Below are 21,820 nucleotides of genomic sequence, written 5' to 3' on the forward strand. Positions count from 1 at the left end.
ACACAAGTGTGTTTGTTTATATAACAGAATTACCCATTTGAGGAGATTTAAAAGTTTCAACTGGGCCTCATAAATGGGAGTTTTCTTTCACTATCAAAATCTGTATGAGAGAGAGCTGTATTAGTTTATTGAAGGGTAGGTGGGGCATGAGTTGGCATGGGGGTATAAGCGGTATGGGCGATGGGGGTGAGGAGGAGTGTTGGGTAGGATCTAAAATCACGAAGAACTGAGGCAAGCCATCTAACCAGCATGCATCAGCACCCATCTGCCTATGTGGCCACCTATGATCAGCTTCTGTTTTGGGGGTCATGGGCCTGACTCTATACCTGGCCTACAACCACCACCCCACCCCACACACCTCAGAGTGAAAATTGTGTCTAACTGAACTCGTTAAAGCAATAAATAAAAACAGAAAATCTTGGAAAAACTCAGCAGGCCAGGCAGCATCAGTGGAGAGAGAAACAGAGTTAGCTTTACAATTCCGCATGACTCCAGGGGCGGCACTGTCGTTTGCACTGCTACTTCATGGTGCCGAAGACCTGGGTTCGATCCCGGCCCCAGGCCATTGTCCATGTGGAGATTGCACGTTCTCCCCGTGTCTGCGTGGGTTTTACCCCCACAACCCAAAGATGTTGAAAAAAAGAATTGGGTACTCTAAATTTATTTTTAAAAATTCAACATGACTTCTTCTCTGAAATAATTATTAATATCCCAGGCTATATTAGGATAATTTTTTTTTAAACACTGTAATTGCTCTATAGACGTTATGCCTCTCTGTAATTTCCTGGCAAATTTACTCCGCTATATCCTTCCCGCTCTTTGGTGGCCTACAGAATACACCCAGTAGTGTAATGGTAGCTCAATTGTTTATTAGCTCAAACCAATTAGATTTTGTAGTTGAGACAATCCTCTTTCTCCAGCACTGTAATATTCTCCCCAATCAATGCACCTCGCCTCCTTTTTCCTGGAGTTCCCACATGGAACAGGATGTGTACTCTATGAGACTGAAGTCCGGCTATTGCCTCTATTTATTGGACTAGTAACGGACTTAACCGAAATAAACTTAAGGCTTAAATAAATAAAGACTCATGAGCTGCTCACCAATTAGCTGTTTTGTTTTTGGTCACACCATTGTATTTTATATGAAAGTTGATGTAAATCATTTTACTTCTTGTTTTTTTATATATATATATATATATATATATATACACATATACATATACTTATCAAGTTTTAAAAAATTTATTTCTGAGATTTGATTTATTAAGTGAACATTGATTGTAATTAGTTTCTATGCTATTTATTTGATCTAGTCTTACCTTAATTTAAATTTACAGCTTAGCCAGTATATTAACCCTGTGTATCTTTGCCACCTATAATGGTTCCCTTCCTTCCTGTCCTTTCAGCCATTTCTTTCCGGTACAATGGGCTCTCGGTTGCCTACCTCGTCTTCCTCCTCCTGCTGCCGTTGTTCTCTGAGCCTACGACCATCACAATGCAAGGTAGGAGTCCCACATGATGATATTGATCTAGAAAAGGTGCTCTTTCATGAGATGTAGGCGTCTCTGGCAAAGCCAGCATTTGTTCCCCATCCTAATTGCCCTTTGAACTGAATGGTTCACTCGGCAATTTCCGAGGGGCAGTTAAGCACATTGCTGTGGATCTGGAGTCACATGTAGGCCAGACTCAGTTAGGATGGCAGATTTCAGGGGCAGCACGGTGGCGCAGTGGTTAGCATGCTACCTCACGTTGCCGAGGTCCCAGGTTCGATCCCGGCTCTGGGTCACTGTCCGTGTGGAGTTTGCACATTCTCCCTGTGTTTGCGTGGGTTTCGCCCCCACAACCCAAAGATGTGCAGGGTAGGTGGATTGGCCATGCTAAATTGCCCCTTAATTGGAAAAAATGAATTGGGTACTCTAAATTTAAAAACAAAAGAATGGCAAATTTCCTTCCCTAAAGAACATTGGTGAACTAGATGGGCTTCTAACAACAGTTTAAAAAATATATATATACTTTATTAAAGTTTTCAAACACAATTTTTCCACTTTACAAATCAACATAAGAGATAACACAATAACTAATAAGTAACATTATTTAAATAAAATAGTGAACTAGCAAAGTAACAAGAAATAGTGCTCCCAGGGACGCAAAGGACAGAATATCGGCCTCTTTCGCCTCCTGCACTCCCGGCTCTTCCGCTACCCCAAATATAGCTAATCCCCAGCCTGGCTTGACCCGGACCTTCACCACCTTTGAAATCACTCTTGCCACTCCCCTCCAGTACTCATCCAGTGCCGGACACGACCAGAACATATGTGTGTGGTTCGCCGGGCTTCCCAAGCACCTCCCGCACCTGTCCTCCACTCCGAAGAACCTGCTTAGTCTTGCTCCTATCATGTGTGCTCTGTGTAGAACCGTGAATTGCATCAGGCTAAGCCTGGCACACGAGGAAGAGGAATTTACCCTACTTAGGGCATCAGCCCACAGCCCCTCCTCAATCTCCTCCCCCAGCTCTTCTTCCCATTTTCCTTTCAGCTCCTCTACCAGCGCCTCCCCCTCATCTCTCATCTCCTGATATATTTCGGACACTTTACCTTCTCCAACCCATGCCCCCGAAATCACTCTATCCTGGATCCCCTGTGTCGGGAGCAGCGGAAATTCCCTCACCTGTTGCCTCGTAAACGCCCTCACTTGCATGTATCTAAATATATTCCCCGGGGGCAACTCATGCTTTTCCTCCAGCGCTCCGAGGCTCGCAAACTCCCCGTCAATAAACAAATCTCTCAATCTCCTAATTCCTGCCCGATGCCAGCTCTGGAACCCTTCGTCCATCCTTCCTGGGACAAACCTATGGTTATTCCTGATCGGGGACCACAGCGAGACACCCGTCACCCCCCCTATATCGCCTCCATTGCCCCGAGATCCTTAAGGTTGCCACCACCACTGGGTTCGTGGTCTACCTTTTCGGGGAAAGCGGTAGCGGCGCCGTCACCAGCGCCTTTAGGCTCGTTCCTTTACAGAACGCCATCTCCAGCCTCTTCCACGCCGCCCCCTCTCCCTCCCTCATCCACTTGCAAACCATCGCCATATTGGCGGCCCAGTAATAGTCGTCCAGATTCGGCAATGCCGGTCCCCCTCTGTCCCTGCTGCGCTGCAGGAACCCCCTCCTTACCCTCGGGGTCTTCCCTGCCCACACAAAACTCATAACACTCCTATCTATTTTCTTAAAAAAGGCCTTAGTGATCAAAATGGGGAGACATTGAAACACAAAAAGAAACCTTGGGAGGACCATCATCTTTACCGCCTGCACTCTGCCCGCCAGTGAGAGCGGCAGCATATCCCACCTCTTGAAATCCTCCTCCATCTGCTCCATCAGCCGCGTCAGATTGAGTTTGTAGAGTTCCCCAGCTCTTGGCTACCTGAATCCCCAAATATCGGAAGCTCCTTTCCACTCTCCTTAACGGCAGGGCGTCTATCCCTCTTCCCTGATCCCCGGGGTGTACTATGAAAAGCTCACTCTTCCCCGTATTAAGCCTATATCCCGAAAAATCTCCAAACTCCCTCAATATCTGCATAACCTCTGTCATCCCCTCCACAGGATCCGCCACATACAGCAGTAGGTCACCTGCGTAGAGTGACACTCGATGTTCCTCTCCCCCGTCTAACAACAGTTGATGGTCACCATTACTGAGACTAGCTTTATGCTCCAGATTTTGTTAATTGAATTTAAATTCCACCAGCTGCCGTGTTGGGATTTGTACCCATGTCCCCAGAGCCTGGGGTCACTAGTTCGGTGACATTACCACTGCACCAGCATCTCCTCACCACTCTACAGAGCTGGATCCAATTCTGGCTGGAATGAGAATTGCCTGGACAAATAGGTCAGCATGGGACAACTTTAACCAGGGCCAGGGTGGTATCCTGGACTTGGTGTGTCAAAGAGGAATTTTCTACAGTTCATTTCATGAATGGGGCTTTGATCTGTTTATTCATCACTGTCCCAGGAGATCACATGATTTTCAGTTAGGTTGTGTATATATTATCGGCACGAAGTCTGTTTTTATATGTCTGGGGCTGGTTTAGCACAGTGGGCTAAACAGCTGGCTTGTAATGCAGAACAAGGCCAGCAGGTTTAATTCCCGTACCAGCCTCCCCGAACAGGCACCGGAATGTGGCGACTAGGGGCTTTTCACAGTAACTTCATTGAAGCCTACTTGTGACAATAAGCAATTATTATTATTATTGTACAATAATGATCTCTCTCTCTCCTTATTCCCAATGGATATTTGACAGCACAATTGTACTTGGCAGGAAGCTGAAACTCTCAATTGGTGTGACTGTGTTCATCAATTTCAGTCTGTAACAGAAGACTCCATGAAAATATGCAAGGCCCAGATTAATGGTCAGCACAGAAAAATGGGCAGCATTGGGAGATAAATATCCCTAAAGCACCAAAAAGAAATACCGTGGGCTGGATTCTCCGATTCTGAGGCTATGTCCCGACACCGGCGTGAGAACGGTGGTGTTTTACGCCAGATAAGATGGCGTAAAACAGCCATTCATCATCCGTTTGGCTGGGGGCTAGCTTGCCGGCAGCGTAGAAGGCCCGGCCCTAGCTGCCGATATATCCCGGAGGTTTGCCGGGTCCGTGGCCGCGCATGCACATGGTGGCGGCCTGCAGCGACCGCGCCATGCTACGTGGCGGAAGCCGCTCGCGGACCCGGCCTGCAAAATAATGCCCCCCCTTTGGCCGACTCGTGCCCCGCTCCACCCCCCCCAACAATGCCCCAGCCCCTGGTAATGTCCTCCCTGCCCGTGAATCGACCCTCCCCCGACTGTGGCGGCGTTGAACTGAGTCCTGATGTGTGGTCTCATCCTGTCGGAATCTCGGCCGGTCGGGGACAAAGCATTGGGGGACGGGCCTCAGGCAATGTCCTGAGGCCGTCGACACGTGGCACGATGTACTCAGAGAGTACGACGCTTTAGAGCACCACGAAAGCGGCGCCGTCTTCGATTTGGTCAGGAACTTTGATTCTCCGGCCAATCATCAAACGCGATTTCAGCGTCGGCGACCGGAGAATCCAGCCCCATGTTTTGCAATAAAATGCAATGTAGGGTCAGTAGGGTCAGTTTTTAACAATCAGTGCTTCAGATAAGGGAGCACCTGATGAGAAATAAGGCACATTAAGTCTGAAAATTGTGGGAAGCAGCCCTTCACCAACTGCATCCCTCCAACTCGCCAAATGGCACGGTGGCACAGTGGTGAGCACTCTGCCTCTCAGTTCCAGGGACCTGGGTTCAATTCAGGCCTTGAGGGACTGTCTGTGTAGAGTTTTCACATTCTGCCCGTGTCTGTATGGGTTTCCTCTGGGTGCTCCAGTTTCCTCCCACAGTCCAAAGATGTGGAGATTGGGTGGATTGGCCATGCTAAATTGTCCCTTAGTGTCCAAAGGATGGGTGGGGTTATGGGGATGGGGCAGAGGAGTGGGACTAGGTCAGGTGCTCTTTCATAGGGTCCATGCAGACTTGATGGGCCTATTAGCCTCCTTCTGCACTGTAGATATTCTATAATTCTATTCTATGAATATATAACTCTCACTGCATTGTGAATCTTGTCGCTCACAATGTTATTTTGTAAAATTGTCCTGATTTCTGAAATCATCATTTAACTCAACACGTTCAAGACCTGAATTTTATGCTTCGCTGCTTGTGGGTTTGACGGTGGCTGCGGGAGCTTTATATCGAACAAATGTGCATCCCACTAGATTCACGCCTGCTGGGCCAGGCAACGCATTGGATGACCCATCCGTCCTTGCCCCAATTGAGGGCCATTAGTAGCCAATTATTGACCACTTGAGAGTCATTCCCCAACCAAATCTTTAGGCTGGCAGGAGGATTTCCTGGGTTTGGGGGAATACCTGAAAATAATCGGGTTTGGGTCTCAAACGTGAAGGGACGGGTGCCTCCAACAGAAACCCACTTTTAACCTGAGGCATCGTCAGGTGTCGGGTGTGGAAGGTGCTGTAGTGCAATGGTTGGGTTTCCCTCAATCAGATTACTTTCAATCTCAGTTTTGATATTTTCAATTGGCTCCCAGCTTTGACAGCTTTTCTGGGACGAGAGTTCCAGATTTGCAATACATTCCTGTGTGAAGAGGTATTTGCTGGCACTCCCCTCTGAATGACCTAACCCCAATTTTAAGGTTGCATTCCCTAATCTTACTCTTCATCTATTCTTCAGTAATGACCTTAATTGGAGATTGATGTGGTCATAGGGTTTGATCCTCAAGAAGTGATATTGCCCCAGAAGTATTAGTCACCCACACTCAGCGGACCTCACAAGCTACAATGGGTCGTCCTGTTTCTCCACCATGGCTGCCACACGAACCCAGAAAAATTATATAAGCCCCTCGCCGCCCCCAGAGAGATTGACTCCTGTGATGAGCATTATTTCTGTATCATTGCTATGAATTAATTTACTGGTGTCCAACATGATTCATTACTCCATATGTAAAATTAATGCTGCTGTGTATTTGGGAAAGAACTGGTTATTGATATATTGAATAAAATGCTTCTTATTATTTCAACAACCTTTTTATTAAAGACGTATTATTTATTTATAGAGGTCCATTGTCCATGTTATTGGGCTTGGACTGGTTTATTAAATGGTTCAATCAATTTTACAGTGACATATATGATTTGTTTTCTTTGATCGCTGTAAGTGTCACTGACAAAGCCAGCATTTCTTAACTGTCCCTAGTTTTCCTTGAGAAGGTGGTGGTGAGCCGCCTTCTTGAATTTCTGCAGTCCCTGTGGTGTAGGAACACCCACAGTGCTGTTAGGGAGTTGTTTCAGGATTTTGACCCGGTGACAGTGAAGAAACGGCGATATATTTCCAAATCCGGATGCAGAGTGGATTGGAGGGGAACTTGCCGGTGGTGGTTTTCCCAGGTATCTGCTGCCCTTGTCCTTCTAGGTGGTGGAGGTCCTGGGTCTCTGAGGTACAGTCGAAGGAATCTTGTTAAGTTTCTGCAGTGCATCTTGTAGATGGGTATGCACTGCTGACAATGTGCCTCAATGATAGAGGGACTGAATGTTTAACTTGGTGGTTTGAGTACCGATCAGGCGGGTTATTTTGTCCTCAAAGATGTTGAGCTTTTTGAATATTATTGGAGCTGCACTTAGCAGGGCAAGTGGAGAGCATGCATGCTCAGTGTGTAGATGGGACTGTGACTTCAGAAGGACTGTGTGATGCCCACTCCTATTTTCACCACCATGGACAGTTGCATCTGTAACAGGGAAATTGGTGGGGATAAGGGCAAGTAGGTTTTTCCCGATTGTTAGTTCTCTCATTGCCTGCCACAAGACCAGTCTGGCAGAGTCTCTCAGTGGCTCAATTATTTTGCCAGTTTCTGAGTGTTTAAATTATTGAAGATGATCCTTTGAAGGAGTAATCTCTGAACAATGTACTCCTTTACATGTCAATTTTTCCTTTGCTTCAAGTGCGTTTCCTCTCCCATGTTTCATGAGCGGCTGCCAGAGCTTCTGTGATACTTCCGTTCAGTTTGACTGGGGAGTTACTGCTTCAGATAGTTGTCTTGGCTCATGAAGAGCTGCCTGAGTTGAGGAAGACCAATAACTGATCGATATAAGCGTGTGCCAGTTACCCCAGGACCACACTGTCAGAGTTTGTCTGTGAAAGCAAATTGTAATTAAAACGACACTGCTAACACATTCCATCGGAGTCTTGTCCGGGGGGTGCAGAGATCGAGTCAGCCGGTTAAAATGACGCCCCAATCTGTGACGAACCGTTCCTGCTGGCCTTGGTGGGGAGAAACTCCCCGAGATCCCAAAAAGTGGAAATGTGCTGGTGAATAGCACCGACTAACCCACCAAATTCACCCGAAACCGGACTTAGATTTAAGTCCGCTGAATTGCGTCCTGTATTTTATATATTTTGCAATAATGTTATTAAAACCTGGGTTAAGATGCATATAGACAGTATGACTGCTAGAGCAGTGATTAAAGTGTTGTAAAAGTGAGGAAATCATTGATTTGCAGGTGAAATGTTCTTTTGAGAGATCTTGAGAACCACGTACTTGTTTACAAATAGCTAGCTAATGGAATATTGTTTAGGTCCGAAGGATCCCTGGAGTGTAGATAATTTATGAGGTGTATTGTATTTGGTCCTGGCTAAACATGTCAAGGGACATCTTGTAAGACGAGGCAAAAGAATATCTTATGCTTTAGGTGATGTAGTTAATGGGCGGAGCCAGGTCAGGCTAAAAAGTCAGATGGTCCCAGAACTCTCATCTGAACAGAGGTTTTTCCAGTTTGGTCCTGAAAGGTTCTCTCTCCAAAGATTTTGCACAGCGAAAAGCCAGTAAAACCCTGGTTATTAACTTTATTCATGCATGGTATTTGAAATACATTGGTTTGCTTAATTGGAGCATAGTGGCAGATTTAGGAAATAAGTTGAGGCTTTTTTCTTCTTTACTAAAGAACTGTTGTAGCTGTTAACTGTAAAGCTATTTCTTTGTTGCTAATGTGGTTAATTTAAAGATTATTTGAACATAAAAGATACCTGTTGGTCAGTGCTATCAGTCCTGTGGTGCAGTAACATTTCATCACAATTTTAAAATTGCAAATAGTTGGCTGGGATCCTAACACCACACAATTTGCCTAAAGTTCTTGTGGTTACTCTCTGGGTGAATTAATTTCTCCTGAATTCGCCATTGGATTTATTATTGAGTCTTATATTTATAACTCTTTCTCCTGGTCTCTCCATGAGGAGCAACAGGGGACTGAATTTTACAGAGCATTACAAAAGTAATTTTCAAAATGTCTGACTTTAAAAAAAAAGAAGAATGTCTCGCAGTAATTACATTAGTGTTAATGGGGCTGGCCGAAACACACACTTGGGGGAAGGGAGTTCACAGGATTGGCATAGCGCAGAACAAGGCCATTCAGCCCATACCGTCCCGGCACTCCCAATGAGCAATTCACCGAGTGCTATTCCCAGCCGTCTCCAAATCACCTTGCATGTTCTTATCCTTCAGATAACAGTGGCAGGACGTCCCACCCACTGGACCTATGATCAATCTGATTAGTCAGCAGCTTGAGCAGTCTTTGTTGCGCCAAAACCAAGTAGCAGGCTCTCCTGAGACTGTGTGCAGCCCCCCTCTCCCCCCCCCCCCTCCCCAGGAGGAAAAGCAATGGATTCCAGACTTAGGTAAGTCCCAGACTGCCAGGGTGGGGAGGCATTGGGCACCTTAAGGTGAGGGGCTAGAGAGCTGGGGAATGTGTTTTGGAGGCCAGGTGAGGATGTAGAAAAGGGGGGGGGGTTGCCCATCTCTTCACCGCCCCACCCACTTTCCCAAAGGGCATGAGGACCAGGTTGGGGGTGGAACAGGGTGGGCTAGCCACTCATCATATTCTGTGTGCCTGCCCTGCCAGAAACACGCCAGGCAGGGGATCTCAATTTATTGTCTCATCTGATAAACTGTAGCTCCGACAACCTAGAATCTGGGCTGGAGGGTGGAGGCTTGTTTCAACATTGCTGTGACTCTGAATATAAATGTGCTATCACTGAGCGAAGGTTGAACTTGCCAAACCCTTTCAGAATCTTAAAGATCTCTATCAGGTCACCCTTCATTATCTCAAGAAAAAGAACCCCAGCTTGTTCAATCTTTCCTGCTAGATGAAACATTTCAATTACAGTGTCATCCTTGTAAATCTGTTTTACACCTTCGAGACGAGAGGTTGAGTAGACTGGGACTGTACTCATTGGAGTTTAGAAGGATGCGGGGGGATCTTATTGAAACATATAAAATTATGAAGGGAATAGACAGGATAGATGCGGGCAGGTTGTTTCCACTTAGCGGGGAAAGCAGAACTAGGGGGCATAGCCTCAAAATAAGGGGAAGTAGATTTAGGACCGAGTTTAGGAGGAACTTCTTCACCCAAAGGGTTGTGAATCTCTGGAATTCCTTGCCCAGTGAAGCAGTTGAGGCTCCTTCTTTAAACGTTTTTAAGAAAAAGATAGATACCTTTCTAAAGAATAAAGGGATTCGTGGATATGGTGTACGGGCCGGAGAGTGGAGCTGAGTCCACAAAGATCAGCCATGATCTAATTGAATGGCGGAGCAGGCTCGAGGGGCCAGATGGCCTACTCCTGTTCCTAGTTCTTATGTTCTTATGTTCTTCTCCGGTGTTTCTACACCCTTCTTAAAATCCAGAGACTAGAAATTGTGCACAGGGCTCCTACTGTGGACCAACTGACATTCAATCCAAGTTTAACATAAAAGAAATGATCCCCGCGCATCCAAGTAAATATTTTGCTTTTATTCAATAATTATCCATTGAAGGGCTCACTGGAAGTGGGATTTTCTGGGGCTTCACCCAGTCAGATGTTGCTCGGTAAAAGTTTAAATCTGCTGTGAAAATACATTGTTAATTGTGCAAAGAGAGCTTGTTTCCAGATACTGAGCTTTAAAGGATTTACCATGTGCTGAATCAAATTAATTGATCTTTAATCCATTGGACAAAATTGGTTTTGAGGTGCATTGTGTTTCCAGCAGTATCAGGTAGTATTTTAAAACGTGAGAGTAGTTAATATATGGAAACAGTCTCTTGGAACTTAAATATTACTGCAAAAAGACAGATGTTGCCGAAGTTTTTCATCTTACATTCATCAGGACAAATGCAAGAATATCACATTTCAAACAATTGCAACAATTTATACTACAGGAAAAAGGGATGCTGATTTGTTGGCAAGTCAAGTCTGATTGGCCGAGGTATTGCCAGCAGGAAACAATAGGTTCTCTATGCCTCCAGGTAATTCAAAACAGGTACAAAACTTGAACATATTCCTGCTGTCTTCAGAGCATAAGCCCCTGTGTTTGTCACTTCTAGTGAATGTAAATGAGCCACGTCACAAGCTCGACTGATTATCTTAAGTTGGTTGTTGATGTGACTATCAGTGCACTTAGAATTGCTCAGCAAGTGCTGCCCAATCACGGAGTCACATCTGACGGATTTGGTTTTATAGATTTCATAGAATTTATAGAATTTACAGTGCAGAAGGAGGCCATTCGGCCCATTGAGTCTGCACCGGCTCTTGGAAAGAGCACCCTACCCAAGGTCAACACCGCCACCCTATCCCCATAACCCAGTAACCCCACCCAACACTAAGGGCAGTTTTGGACACTAAGGGCAATTTATCATGGCCAATCCACCTAACCCGCACATCTTTGGACTGTGGGAGGAAACCGGAGCACCCGGAGGAAATCCACGCACACACAGGGAGGATGTGCAGACTCCGCACAGACAGTGACCCAAGCTGGAATCGAACCTGGGACCCTGGAGCTGTGAAGCAATTGCGCTATCCACAAGGCTACCGTGCTGTTTGAGCTGCAGGCAGATGACAAACTGTGTTTAACCAGCCCCAGGGCTTGCAGAACCATAAACAAAACATTGAGAAAGGACCTGGGAACTCAGGAGTGATCTTTCTGTGCAGCTGTGAAGCAGCCGAGAACTTTGCAAATCCACTGAATGGCTGCTCATTTCATTTTTTTAAAACTGCAGAATGCCAATCCGAGGCTAGTGAATGGCTAAAATACATGTGATGTTCACCTAAGCTCCTTGTAATTTGGGACATTGTTAACACTTTTGATGATTTGGACATCTTTAACATTTCTGACTTTGTGTTTATCTCCCTCTAGTTGGTATTGTGGATCTTTTGCTCCTCCCCAGTCTTCTATGACTTGTGCATTTTTAAATAACTAACGTGTCCCTTTCTTATTCATTGGCAATAATAATAATCTTTATTAGTGTCATAAGTAGGCTTACATTAACATTGCAATGAAGTTGCTGTGAAAATTCCCTGGTCGCCACACCCTGGCGCATGTTTGGATACACAGAAGGAGTATTCAGAATGTCCAATTCACCTAACAAGCACGCCTTTCGGGACTTGTGGGAGCGCCGGAGGAAACCCATTCAGACACTAGGGGAACGTGCAGACTCCGCACAGACAGTGACCCAAGCCAGGAGTCGAACCCGGGCCCCTGGCGCTGTGAAGTTACAGTGCTGACCACTGTGCTAACCTGCCGCTCATGTTATAACTTCTCTTGTTACATTTTTTTTTTAAAATGTTTTTTTATTGTGTTTTGTACAAGTTATAAATACAGGTATATATCTTGTAAAGCAAAACACATAGGCTCTAGGAAATATAACCAGACGGGAGGGGTCTTTCCTCCCCTCTCTTGTATTCTCTCCTTTTTACAGATCATCTAACTAGGGTGGCGAGGGCACCTGAGTGGTGCCTCCTAATGCTTTTTACATTATTTTGTGCAGTTGCCTCAGCATTGGCCATTGCTCGTTTCTCCTTCCTGTTTTTCTTCGCGTTCTCTCGCCGTGCTGTCGTTGCTGTCACTGTTTTCTTCTCCTGTACTCGGCAACCCCCCCCCCCCGATGTTTTTGTTCTCTTATCTCTCCTCCCTTCTGGCTCCCCTTTTTTTTTCTCCCGCCTCCCTCCCTTCCCACCCCACTTCCCCCCTTCTTCACTGCTGTCCCCCAGACTTTCTAGCTGGGTTTTGTTACATCACCTTGCTCCCCCCACCACAAGGTCCTCCTTCGCTTTCCTCTTTCTGTTTAGTCCTGGCTATTTCATACTGGCTACTTATTTATTTATGTGTTGCCCATAATCCGGTCCTGGAACAGTTGGGTGAATGGCTCCCATGTTTTGTGGAAGCCCTTTTCCGACCCATGGATGGCAAATTTGATTTTCTCCATTTGGAGAGATTCCGAGAAGTCGGACAGCCAGTCTGCAGCTTGAGGTGGTGCTGCTGACCGCCAGCCGAGCAGGATTCTATGGCGGGCAATCAGGGAGGCAATGGCAAGGGCGTCCGCCCTCCTCCTAATGAAGAGATCTGGCTGGTCTGATACTCCAAAAACCACCACTTTCGGGCATGGTTCCACCCTCATCCCCACCACTTTGGACATTGCCTCGAAGAAGGCTGTCCAGTACCCAGCAAGACTGGGGCAGGACCAGAACATGTGGGCGTGGTTGGCCGGGGCTCCTTGGCACCGTTCACATTTATTCACCTCCAGGAAGAACCTGCTCGTTCGGGTTCTGGTCAAGTGGGCTCGATGTACCACTTTTCGCTGCGTTAGGTTGAACCTCGCGCATGTGCAGTGCCTCTTGTTACAATTTGAAGGAGACTGCTAACATTCTTTCCTCAGCTCTCACCAGCTTTTTGAGATCTCATTATCCGGGAATCCAGTCGGGTTCCTGTCCTCCCGCCATGTAACAGTTCCTGCAGCTGAGCCACCGCCTGACTTATCTTACTTCTGCTTCTCATTTTTGCAGCTCTGGTGTTGTCCTGCCTCAATGCGCCATGGGGAGGTGTCAATCAATCCTCGTTTTCCCAAGTCTCAGGGGGATGGAGGTATAATTTTATACCACGTCCCATTTTATTCTCCCGGGACGGCATTTGTATGACTGAGCGGGTGAAACAGGCAGCCGATCCCACCATAAGCACCGACTCTTCCCAGTCCCACCTGCTTATTTCCACTCTGGGATTGGAATATTTTTTTCAATAAACATTTTATTGAGGTATTTTTTGGTTTTACAGCGACAACAAAATAAATATACATGAATCTATAAACATAATGCAAAAGCCGTCTTCCTCCCTTTTTGGTCCCACCTTTATTAACCCCCTACTCTAAGCTAAACTAACCACCCCCCCCTTCTGCTGACGATTAATTTTCCGCAAAGAAGTCGACGAGCGGTTGCCACCTCCGGGCGAACCCTAACAGTGACCCTCTCAAGGCGAACTTGATTTTCTCCAAACAGAGAAAGCTAGCCATGTCCGATAGCCAGGTCTCCGACTTCGGGGGCTTTGAGTTCCTCCAAGCTAATAGTATCCATCTCCGGGCTACCAGGGAAGCAAAGGCCAGAACGTCTGCCTCTTTCTCCTCCTGTATTCCTGGATCCTCCGACACCACGAAAATCGCCACCTCTGGACTCGGTGCCACCCTTATTTTTAACACCGTGGACATGACACCTGCAAACCCCTACCAGAATCCCCTAAGCTTTGGACATGTCCAGAACATTTGGACATGGTTCACTGGCCCTCCCGCACACTTTGCACACCTGTCTTCTACACCAAAGAATCTGCTCAACCGGGCCACTGTCATGTGAGCCACCCGGTGAATGACCTTGAATTGTATCAGGCTGAGCCTGGCACATGTTGTGGATGAGTTGACTCCAATCATCGCGTCCGCCCATAGACCATCCTCTATCTCTCCTCCCAGCTCCTCTTCCCACTTGCGCTTCAGCTCCCCAGTCTGCGTCTCCTCTGACCCCATAAGTTCCTTGTAAATGTCAGAGACCCTCCCTTCTCCCACCCACCCTCTGGAAACTACCCTGTCCTGTATCTCCCTTGGTGGTAGGAGCGGGAAGGTTGAGACCTGCCTGCGTAGGAAGTCCCGCACCTGCAGGTACCTGAATTTGTTTCCCCTCGTCATTTCAAATTTCTCCTCCAGCTCCCTCAGGCTAGGAAAGCTCCCGTCTATAAACATATCCCCCATCCTCTCAATCCCTGCTCTCCGCCATCTCTGGAACCCCCCTTCCATCCTTCCCGGGGCAAACCGGTGATTATTACAAATTGGAGACCAAACCGATGCTCCCTCTGCTCCCACATGCCTCCTCCATTGCCCCCAGACTCTCGGGGCCGCCGCCACCACGGGGTTGGTGGAGTACCGTGCCGGTGGGAACGGCAGAGGTGCCGTTATCAACGCCCCTAAGCTGGTGCCCTTGCATGAAGCCGCCTCCATACGCTCCCATGCCGACCCTCCCCCCAACACCCACTTCCTGATCATGGCTATATTTGCCGCCCCAGTAGTTACTGAAGTTTGGTAGCGCCAGCCCACCCTCTCCCCGACTCCACTCAAGCATTACCTTTCTTACTCGCGGGGTCTTGCCCGCCCATACAAAGCCAGTGATCACTTTGTTGACCCGTTTAAAAAAAAGTCCGCGGGATAAAGATGGGGAGACACTGGAACACAAACAGGAATCTTGGGAGGACCGTCATCTTCACCGTCTGCACCTTCCCAGCCAGTGACAACGGGAGCGCGTCCCACCTCCGAAAATCGTCCTTCATTTGGTCTACTAGTCAGGCCAGATTTAGCTTGTGCAGCTGTTTCCATTCCTGCGCCTCCTGGATGCCTAGATACCTAAAGCTTCCCCCTACCACTCTAAACGGCAGTTCCCCCAATCGCCTCTCCTGTCCCCTCGCCTGGACCGCAAACATCTCACTTTTCCCCATATATAGCTTATACCCCGAAAACCGGCCAAATTCCCCCAGAATCCTCATGATATCTTCCATCCCCTCTTATGGGTCCGATACATACAGAAGCAGGTCGTCTGCGTAAAGCGAGACTCTGTGCTCCACGCCACCCCCCCCGGACCAGCCCCCTCCAGACCTTGAGGCTCCTCAGTGCAATTGCCTCCGGCTCTATGGCTAATGCGAACAACAGTAGGGAGAGGGGGCACCCATGTCTCGTCTCCCGATGCAGCCTAAAATAGTCCGATGTTGTCCTATTCATCCGTACGCTTGCACAGGAGCCTGATACAGCAACTTGACCCAGTCAACAAAGCCCCGCCCAAATCCGAACCGTCCCAGTACCTCCCACAGATAATCCCATTCTACCCGATCAAAGGCCTTTTCTGCATCTATTGCTACCATTACCTCCACCTCCCTACCTTCTGGGGGCATCATGATCATGTTTAATAGCCTTCTTACATTGGCCACCAACTGCCTACCCTTAACAAACCCCGTCTGGTCCTCCCCAATAACGTCTGGAACACAATCCTAGAGGACAAAATTTTGGCCAGCAGTTTGGCGTCCACATTCAATAGGGGTATCGGCCTGTAGGACCCACACAGCTCCGGGTTCTTGTCCCACTTCAGGATCAGCGAAATCGTGGCCTGTGAGATCGTCAGGGACAGCACCCCCCTTTCCCTTGCCTCATTGAATGTCCTCATCAACAACGGTCCCAATATCCCAGAGAACCTTTTATAGAACTCCACTGGGTACCTGTCCGGCCCCGGGGCTTTACCCGCCTGCATGGCCTTCAGACCTTCTGCTATCTCTTCCATCCCGATCGGGGCCCCCAGCCCTTCTACCTGTTCCCCGTCCACCTTTGGGAAATTTAGCCCCCCTAGGAAGTGCCTCATCCCCTCCGGCCCTGTTGGGGGTTCTGACCCACACAGCCTACTGTAAAACTACATAAACGCCTTATTCACCCCTGCTGAGTCTCCAACCAGGTTCCCATCTCCAGCCTTTACTTTCCCTATCTCCCTGGTTGCCTCCCTCTTTCTAAGCTGCTGTGCAAGCATTCTGCTGGCCTTCCCTCCATGCTCACAAATCCTCCTCCAGCCTTTCTCAGCTGCTCCACCGCCCTCCCTGTGGTTAACAAGCCGAACTCCGCCTGTAGCTTCCGCCGTTCCCTTAAAAGCCCTGCCTCTGGGGTCTCCGCATACCTCCTGTCAACCTGTAGTATCTCCTTTACCAGTCGGTCCGTCTCTGCCCTGTCTACCTTCTCCCTGTGGGCCCGTATCAAGATCAGCTCCCCTCTAACCACCGCCTTCAATGCCTCCCAGATCACCGCTGCCGAATTCCCCCCGTGTCGTTGACCTCCAGGTAGTTCTGAATACATTTCCTCAGCCGCTCGCACACCTCTTTGTCAGCTAGGAGACCCACGTCTAACCTCCAGTGCGGGCACTGGTTACTGTCTTTACTAACCTGTAGGTCAACCCAGTGCGGGGGCACGGTCTGAGATTGTGATTGCTAAGTACCCAGTGTCCACCACCCTCGTCAGTAAGGCCCTGCTCAGAATAAAGAAATCAATCCGGGGGCACACTTTATGCACGTGTGAGTAGAAGGAGAACTCCTTCACTTTCAGCTGCCCGCATCTATCCTATCTATTCCCTTCATAATTTTATATGTTTCTATAAGATCCCCCCTCATCCTTCTAAATTCCAACGAGTACAGTCCCAGTCTACTCAACCTCTCCTCGTAATCCAACCCCTTCAGCTCTGGGATTAGCCTAATGAATCTCCTCTGCACACCCTCCAGCGCCAGTACGTCCTTTCTCAGGTAAGGAGACCAAAACTGAACACAATAAGGCGTCTCCTGCGGCATTACCACGTCCACCTTCAGTCCTCCTCTCTCAAATGCGCGAACACCGCATGCCCTCTTGACCAGCCCATTTAGCCCTCGTACATTCCAGGTGATCAGCCTAGTTGGGGGGCTCATCGCCCCCCCCCCCCTCGCCGATCAGCATCACCTTTCTTGGGCCAGTCTCCAGCTCGCGCCCCACGCCTCCACCGGCCCACCCCCAGGCAGCCTTCACCCCCCACCTCCTCACTGTCCCTCAGCAAATCGTCAGCAGAACATTTTACCCCACTCCCCCCCCCCCCCCCTACTAACAGCACAATGTAAATCAACCCCTTTGATAAGCATAACATCTGCTCACCACCCCCACTACACTCCCATGAGCTAGCCCGCCCAGCTAGCTTGGTGGCCCCCACCCCTGGTGCCAGACATTCTCCCACCTATTGTTCTTTCCCCACCTCTTTCCCCCCCCCCTCTCCCTCCCCCTGCTCATGCACACATATTCAGATGACAAACAATCCCAACACAATTGCCCAACAGGAAAAAAACTGCTAAACAAAGAAAAGATCAAGCAAGAGATCAAGCATCTGAACAAACACACCTTCATCCCCCAACAGTGCAAATGTAAACTTTAACTCACTCAGCTCTGCAACTGACCCCAAATTAATATAGAAGGCATTGCAAACTACTGGTAAGTAGTTTTTCTTTTCATTGTCTAATTTATTTATTTATTTTTTCTTTCGTTTTTTGGAATTGTAGTTGTATAAGTTAACCTAAGGTTTACGACATGGCAGGAGATCCCAGACCCTTGTCATGCTCCTCGTGTGCGATGTGGGAGCTCAGGGACACGTCCCCTGTCCCTGGCTCCTTCACGTGCAAGACGTGTGTCCAGTTGCAGCTCCTGTTAGACCGCTTGACGGCTCTGGAGCTGCGGATGGACTCACTTTGGAGCATCCGCGATGCTGAGGAAGTCGTGGATAGCACGTTTAGCAAGTTGGTCACACCGCAGGTGAAAGTTACTGAGGGAGAAAGAAAATGGGTGACCAAAAGACAGAGCAAGAGTAGGAAGGCAGTGCAGGTGTCCCCTGCAGTCATCTCCCTGCAAAACAGATATACCGCTTTGGAAACTGTTGAGGAAGATGGCTCACCAGGGGAAGGCAGCAGCAGCCAGGTTCATGGCACCGTGGCTGGATCTTCGGCGCAGCAGGGCAGGAAGAAGAATGGCAGGGCTATAGTGATAGGGATCGTAAGGGGAATAGACAGGCGGTTCTGCGGATGCAATCAAGACTCCAGGATGGTATGTTGCCTCCCTGGTGCAAGGGTCAAGGATGTCTCGCAGCGGCTGCAGGACATTCTGAGGGGGGAGGGTGAACAGCCAGCTGTCGTGGTGCACATAGGCACCAACGATATTGGTAAAAACGGGACAAGGTCCAACAAGCTGAATTCAGGGAGTTAGGATTTAAACTAAAAAGTAGGACCTCAAAGGTAGTAATCTTAGGATTGCTACCAGTGCCACGAGCTAATCAGAGTAGGAATGTCAGGATAGATAGGATGAATGCGTGGCTCGAGAGATGGTGCATGAGGGAGGGATTCATATTCCTGGGGCATTGGAACCGGTTCTGGGGGAGGTGGGACCAGTACAAACCGGACAGTCTGCAACCTGGGCAGGACTGGAACTAATGTCCTAGGAGGGGTGTTTACTAGAGCTGTTGGGGAGGGTTTAAACTAATGTGGCAGGGGGATGGGAACCAATGCAGGAAGTCGGAAGGTAGTAAAACAGGGACAGAAACAAAAGGCAGTAAGGGGGAAAGTGTAAGGCAGAGAGGCCAGAGTCAAAAATCAAAAAGGGCGACAGTACAAGGTACAGTGACTGAAGGGAGCTCAGTGAATAGGCCCAGTAATACTAAAAGGAATAAAACGGGAAGTAAAAACATAAATGGTAAGCAACGCAGCAGGTTGTTACATGAAGATATTCATTCACCGACAAGGAAAATTAGGAGAAAAGTTAAGAGGAAATATAACTTGGGAGAGGTTACTGATTGAGGTGTTAAGATTCAAAACAGAGGTAAAAAAAACCAGCGTAAGTGTACTTGGATTGGATCGGATTTGTTTATTGTCACGTGTACCGAGGTACAGTGAAAAGTACTTATCTGCGAGCAGCTCAACAGATCATTAAGTACATGGGAAGAAAATGGAAGAAAAGAAAATACGTAATAGGGCAACACAACATATGCAATGTAACTACATAAGCACTGGCATCGGATGAAGTATTCAGGGTGTAGTGTTAATGAGGTCAGTCCATAAGAGGGTCATTTAGGAGTCTGGTGACAATGGGGAAGAAGCTGTTTTTGAGTCTGTTCGTGCATGTTCTCAGACTTCTGTAGCTCCTGCCCGATGGAAGAAGTTGAAAGAGTGAGTAAGCCGGGTGGGAGGGATCTTTGATTATGCTGCCCGCTTTCCCCAGGCAGCGGGAGGTGAAGATGGAGTCAATGGATGGGAGGCAGGTTCGTGTGATGGACTGGGCAGTGTTCACAACTCTCTGAAGTTTCTTGCGGTCCTAGGCCGAGCAGCTGCCATACCAGGCTGTGATGCAGCCCGATAGGATGCTTTCTATGGTGCATCTGTAAAAGTTGATAAGGGTTAATGTGGACATGCTGAATTTCCTTAGTTTCTTGAGGACTTTACCTGATTGTTCGTAGTATTCGGAATAAGGTTGAGGAACAGTGGAGAACCTTCCAAGCGATTTTTCACAGTGCTCAGCAAAGGTTTATACCAACAAAAAGGAGGGACGGTAGAAAGAGGGAAAATCAACCGTGGATATCTAAGGAAATAAGGGAGATTATCAAATTGAAGGAAAAAGCATACAAAGTGGCAAATATTAGTGGGAGACTAGAGGACTGAGAAATCTTTAGGGTCCAACAGAAATCTACTATAAAAGCTATAAAGAAGAGTAAAATAGATTATGAGAGTAAACTTGCTCAGAATATAAAAACAGATAGTAAAAGTTTCTACAAATATATAAAACAAAAAAGAGTGGCTAAGGTAAATATTGGTCCTTTAGAGGATGAGAAGGGAGATTTAATAATGGGAGATGAGGAAATGGCTGAGGAACTGAACAGGTTTTTTGGGTCGGTCTTCACAGTGGAAGACACAAATAACATGCCAGTGACTGATAGAAATGAGGCTATGACAGGTGAGGACCTTGAGATGATTGTTATCACTAAAGAGGTAGTGATGGGCAAGCTAATGGGGTTAAAGGTAGACAAGTCTCCTGGTCCTGATGGAATGCATCCCAGAGTGCTAAAAGAGATGGCATGGGAAATTGCAAATGCACTAGTGATAATTTACCAAAATTCACTAGACTCTGGGGTGGTCCCGGCGGATTGGAAATTAGCAAACGTGACACCACTGTTTAAAAAAGGAGGTAGGCAGAAAGCGGGTAATTATAGGCCAGTGAGCTTAACTTCGGTAGTAGGGAAGATGCTGGAATCTATCAAAAAGGAAGAAATAGAGAGGCATCTGGATGGAAATTGTCCCATTGGGAAGACGCACCATGGGTTAATAAAGAGCAGGTAATGCCTAACTAATTTCGTGGAATTTTTTGAGGACATTACCAGTGCGGTAAATAACGGGGAGCCAATGGATGTGGTATATCTGGATTTCCAGAAAGCCTTTGACAAGGTGCCACACAAAAGGTTGCTGCATAAGATAAAGATGCATGGCATTAAGGGGAAAGTAGTAGCATGGATAGAGGATTGGTTAATTAATAGAAAGCAAAGAGTGGGGTTTAATGGGTGTTTCTCTGGTTGGCAATCAGTAGCTAGTGGTGTCCCTCGGGGATCAGTGTTGGGCCCACAATTGTTCACAATTTACATAGATGATTTGGAGTTGGGGACTAAGGGCAATGTGTCCAAGTTTGCAGAAGACACTAAGATAAGTGGTAAAGCAAAAAGTGCAGAAGATACTTGAAGTCTGCAGAGGGATTTGGATAGGTTATGTGAATGGGCTAGGGTCTGGCAGATGGAATACAATGTTGACAAAGGTGAGGTTATCCATTTTGGTAGGAATAACAGCAAAAGGGATTATTATTTAAATGATAAAATATTAAATCTTGCTGCTGTGCAGAGAGACCTGCGTGTGCTAGTGCATGATTTGCAAAAAGTTGGTTTACAGGTGCAACAGGTGATTAAGAAGGCAAATGGAATTTTGTCCTACATTGCTTGAGGAATGGAGTTTAAGACTAGGGAGGCTATGCTGCAATTGTATAAGGTGTTAGTGAGGCCACAGCTGGAGTATTGTGTTCAGTTTTGGTCTCCTTACCTGAGAAAGGATGTACTGGCACTGGAGGGTGTACAGAGGTTAATCTCAGAGCTGAAGGGGTTGGATTACGAGGAGAGGTTGAGTAGACTGGGACTATACTCATTGGAATTTAGAAGGATGAAGGGGGATCTTATAGAAACATATAAAATTATGAAGGGAATAGATAGGATAGATGCGGGCAGATTGTTTCCACTGGCGGGTGAAAGCAGAACTAGGAGGCATAGCCTCAAAATAAGGGGAAGTAGATTTAGGACTGAGCTTAGGAGGAACTTCTTCAACCAAAGAGTTGTGAATCTATGGAATTCCTTGCCCAGTGAAGCA

The 21,820-nt window shown here is 47.4% G+C and overlaps 1 protein-coding gene across 1 annotated transcript in view; it reads left to right on the forward strand.

Moving 5' to 3' along the window:
* The first annotated feature begins 1,378 nt into the window (after positions 1 to 1,378).
* LOC140428896 (piezo-type mechanosensitive ion channel component 2-like) overlaps positions 1,379 to 21,820 on the forward strand; it is a 319,011-nt gene continuing 298,569 nt past the window's right edge. The window contains exon 1 of the mRNA XM_072515544.1: positions 1,379 to 1,502. Coding sequence (XP_072371645.1) covers positions 1,379 to 1,502 — 124 coding nt within the window. The remainder of the gene's footprint in view (positions 1,503 to 21,820) is intronic.

Source organism: Scyliorhinus torazame, chromosome 8 (genome assembly GCF_047496885.1).
Source record: "Scyliorhinus torazame isolate Kashiwa2021f chromosome 8, sScyTor2.1, whole genome shotgun sequence".
NCBI classification, from domain to species: Eukaryota; Metazoa; Chordata; class Chondrichthyes; order Carcharhiniformes; family Scyliorhinidae; genus Scyliorhinus; species Scyliorhinus torazame.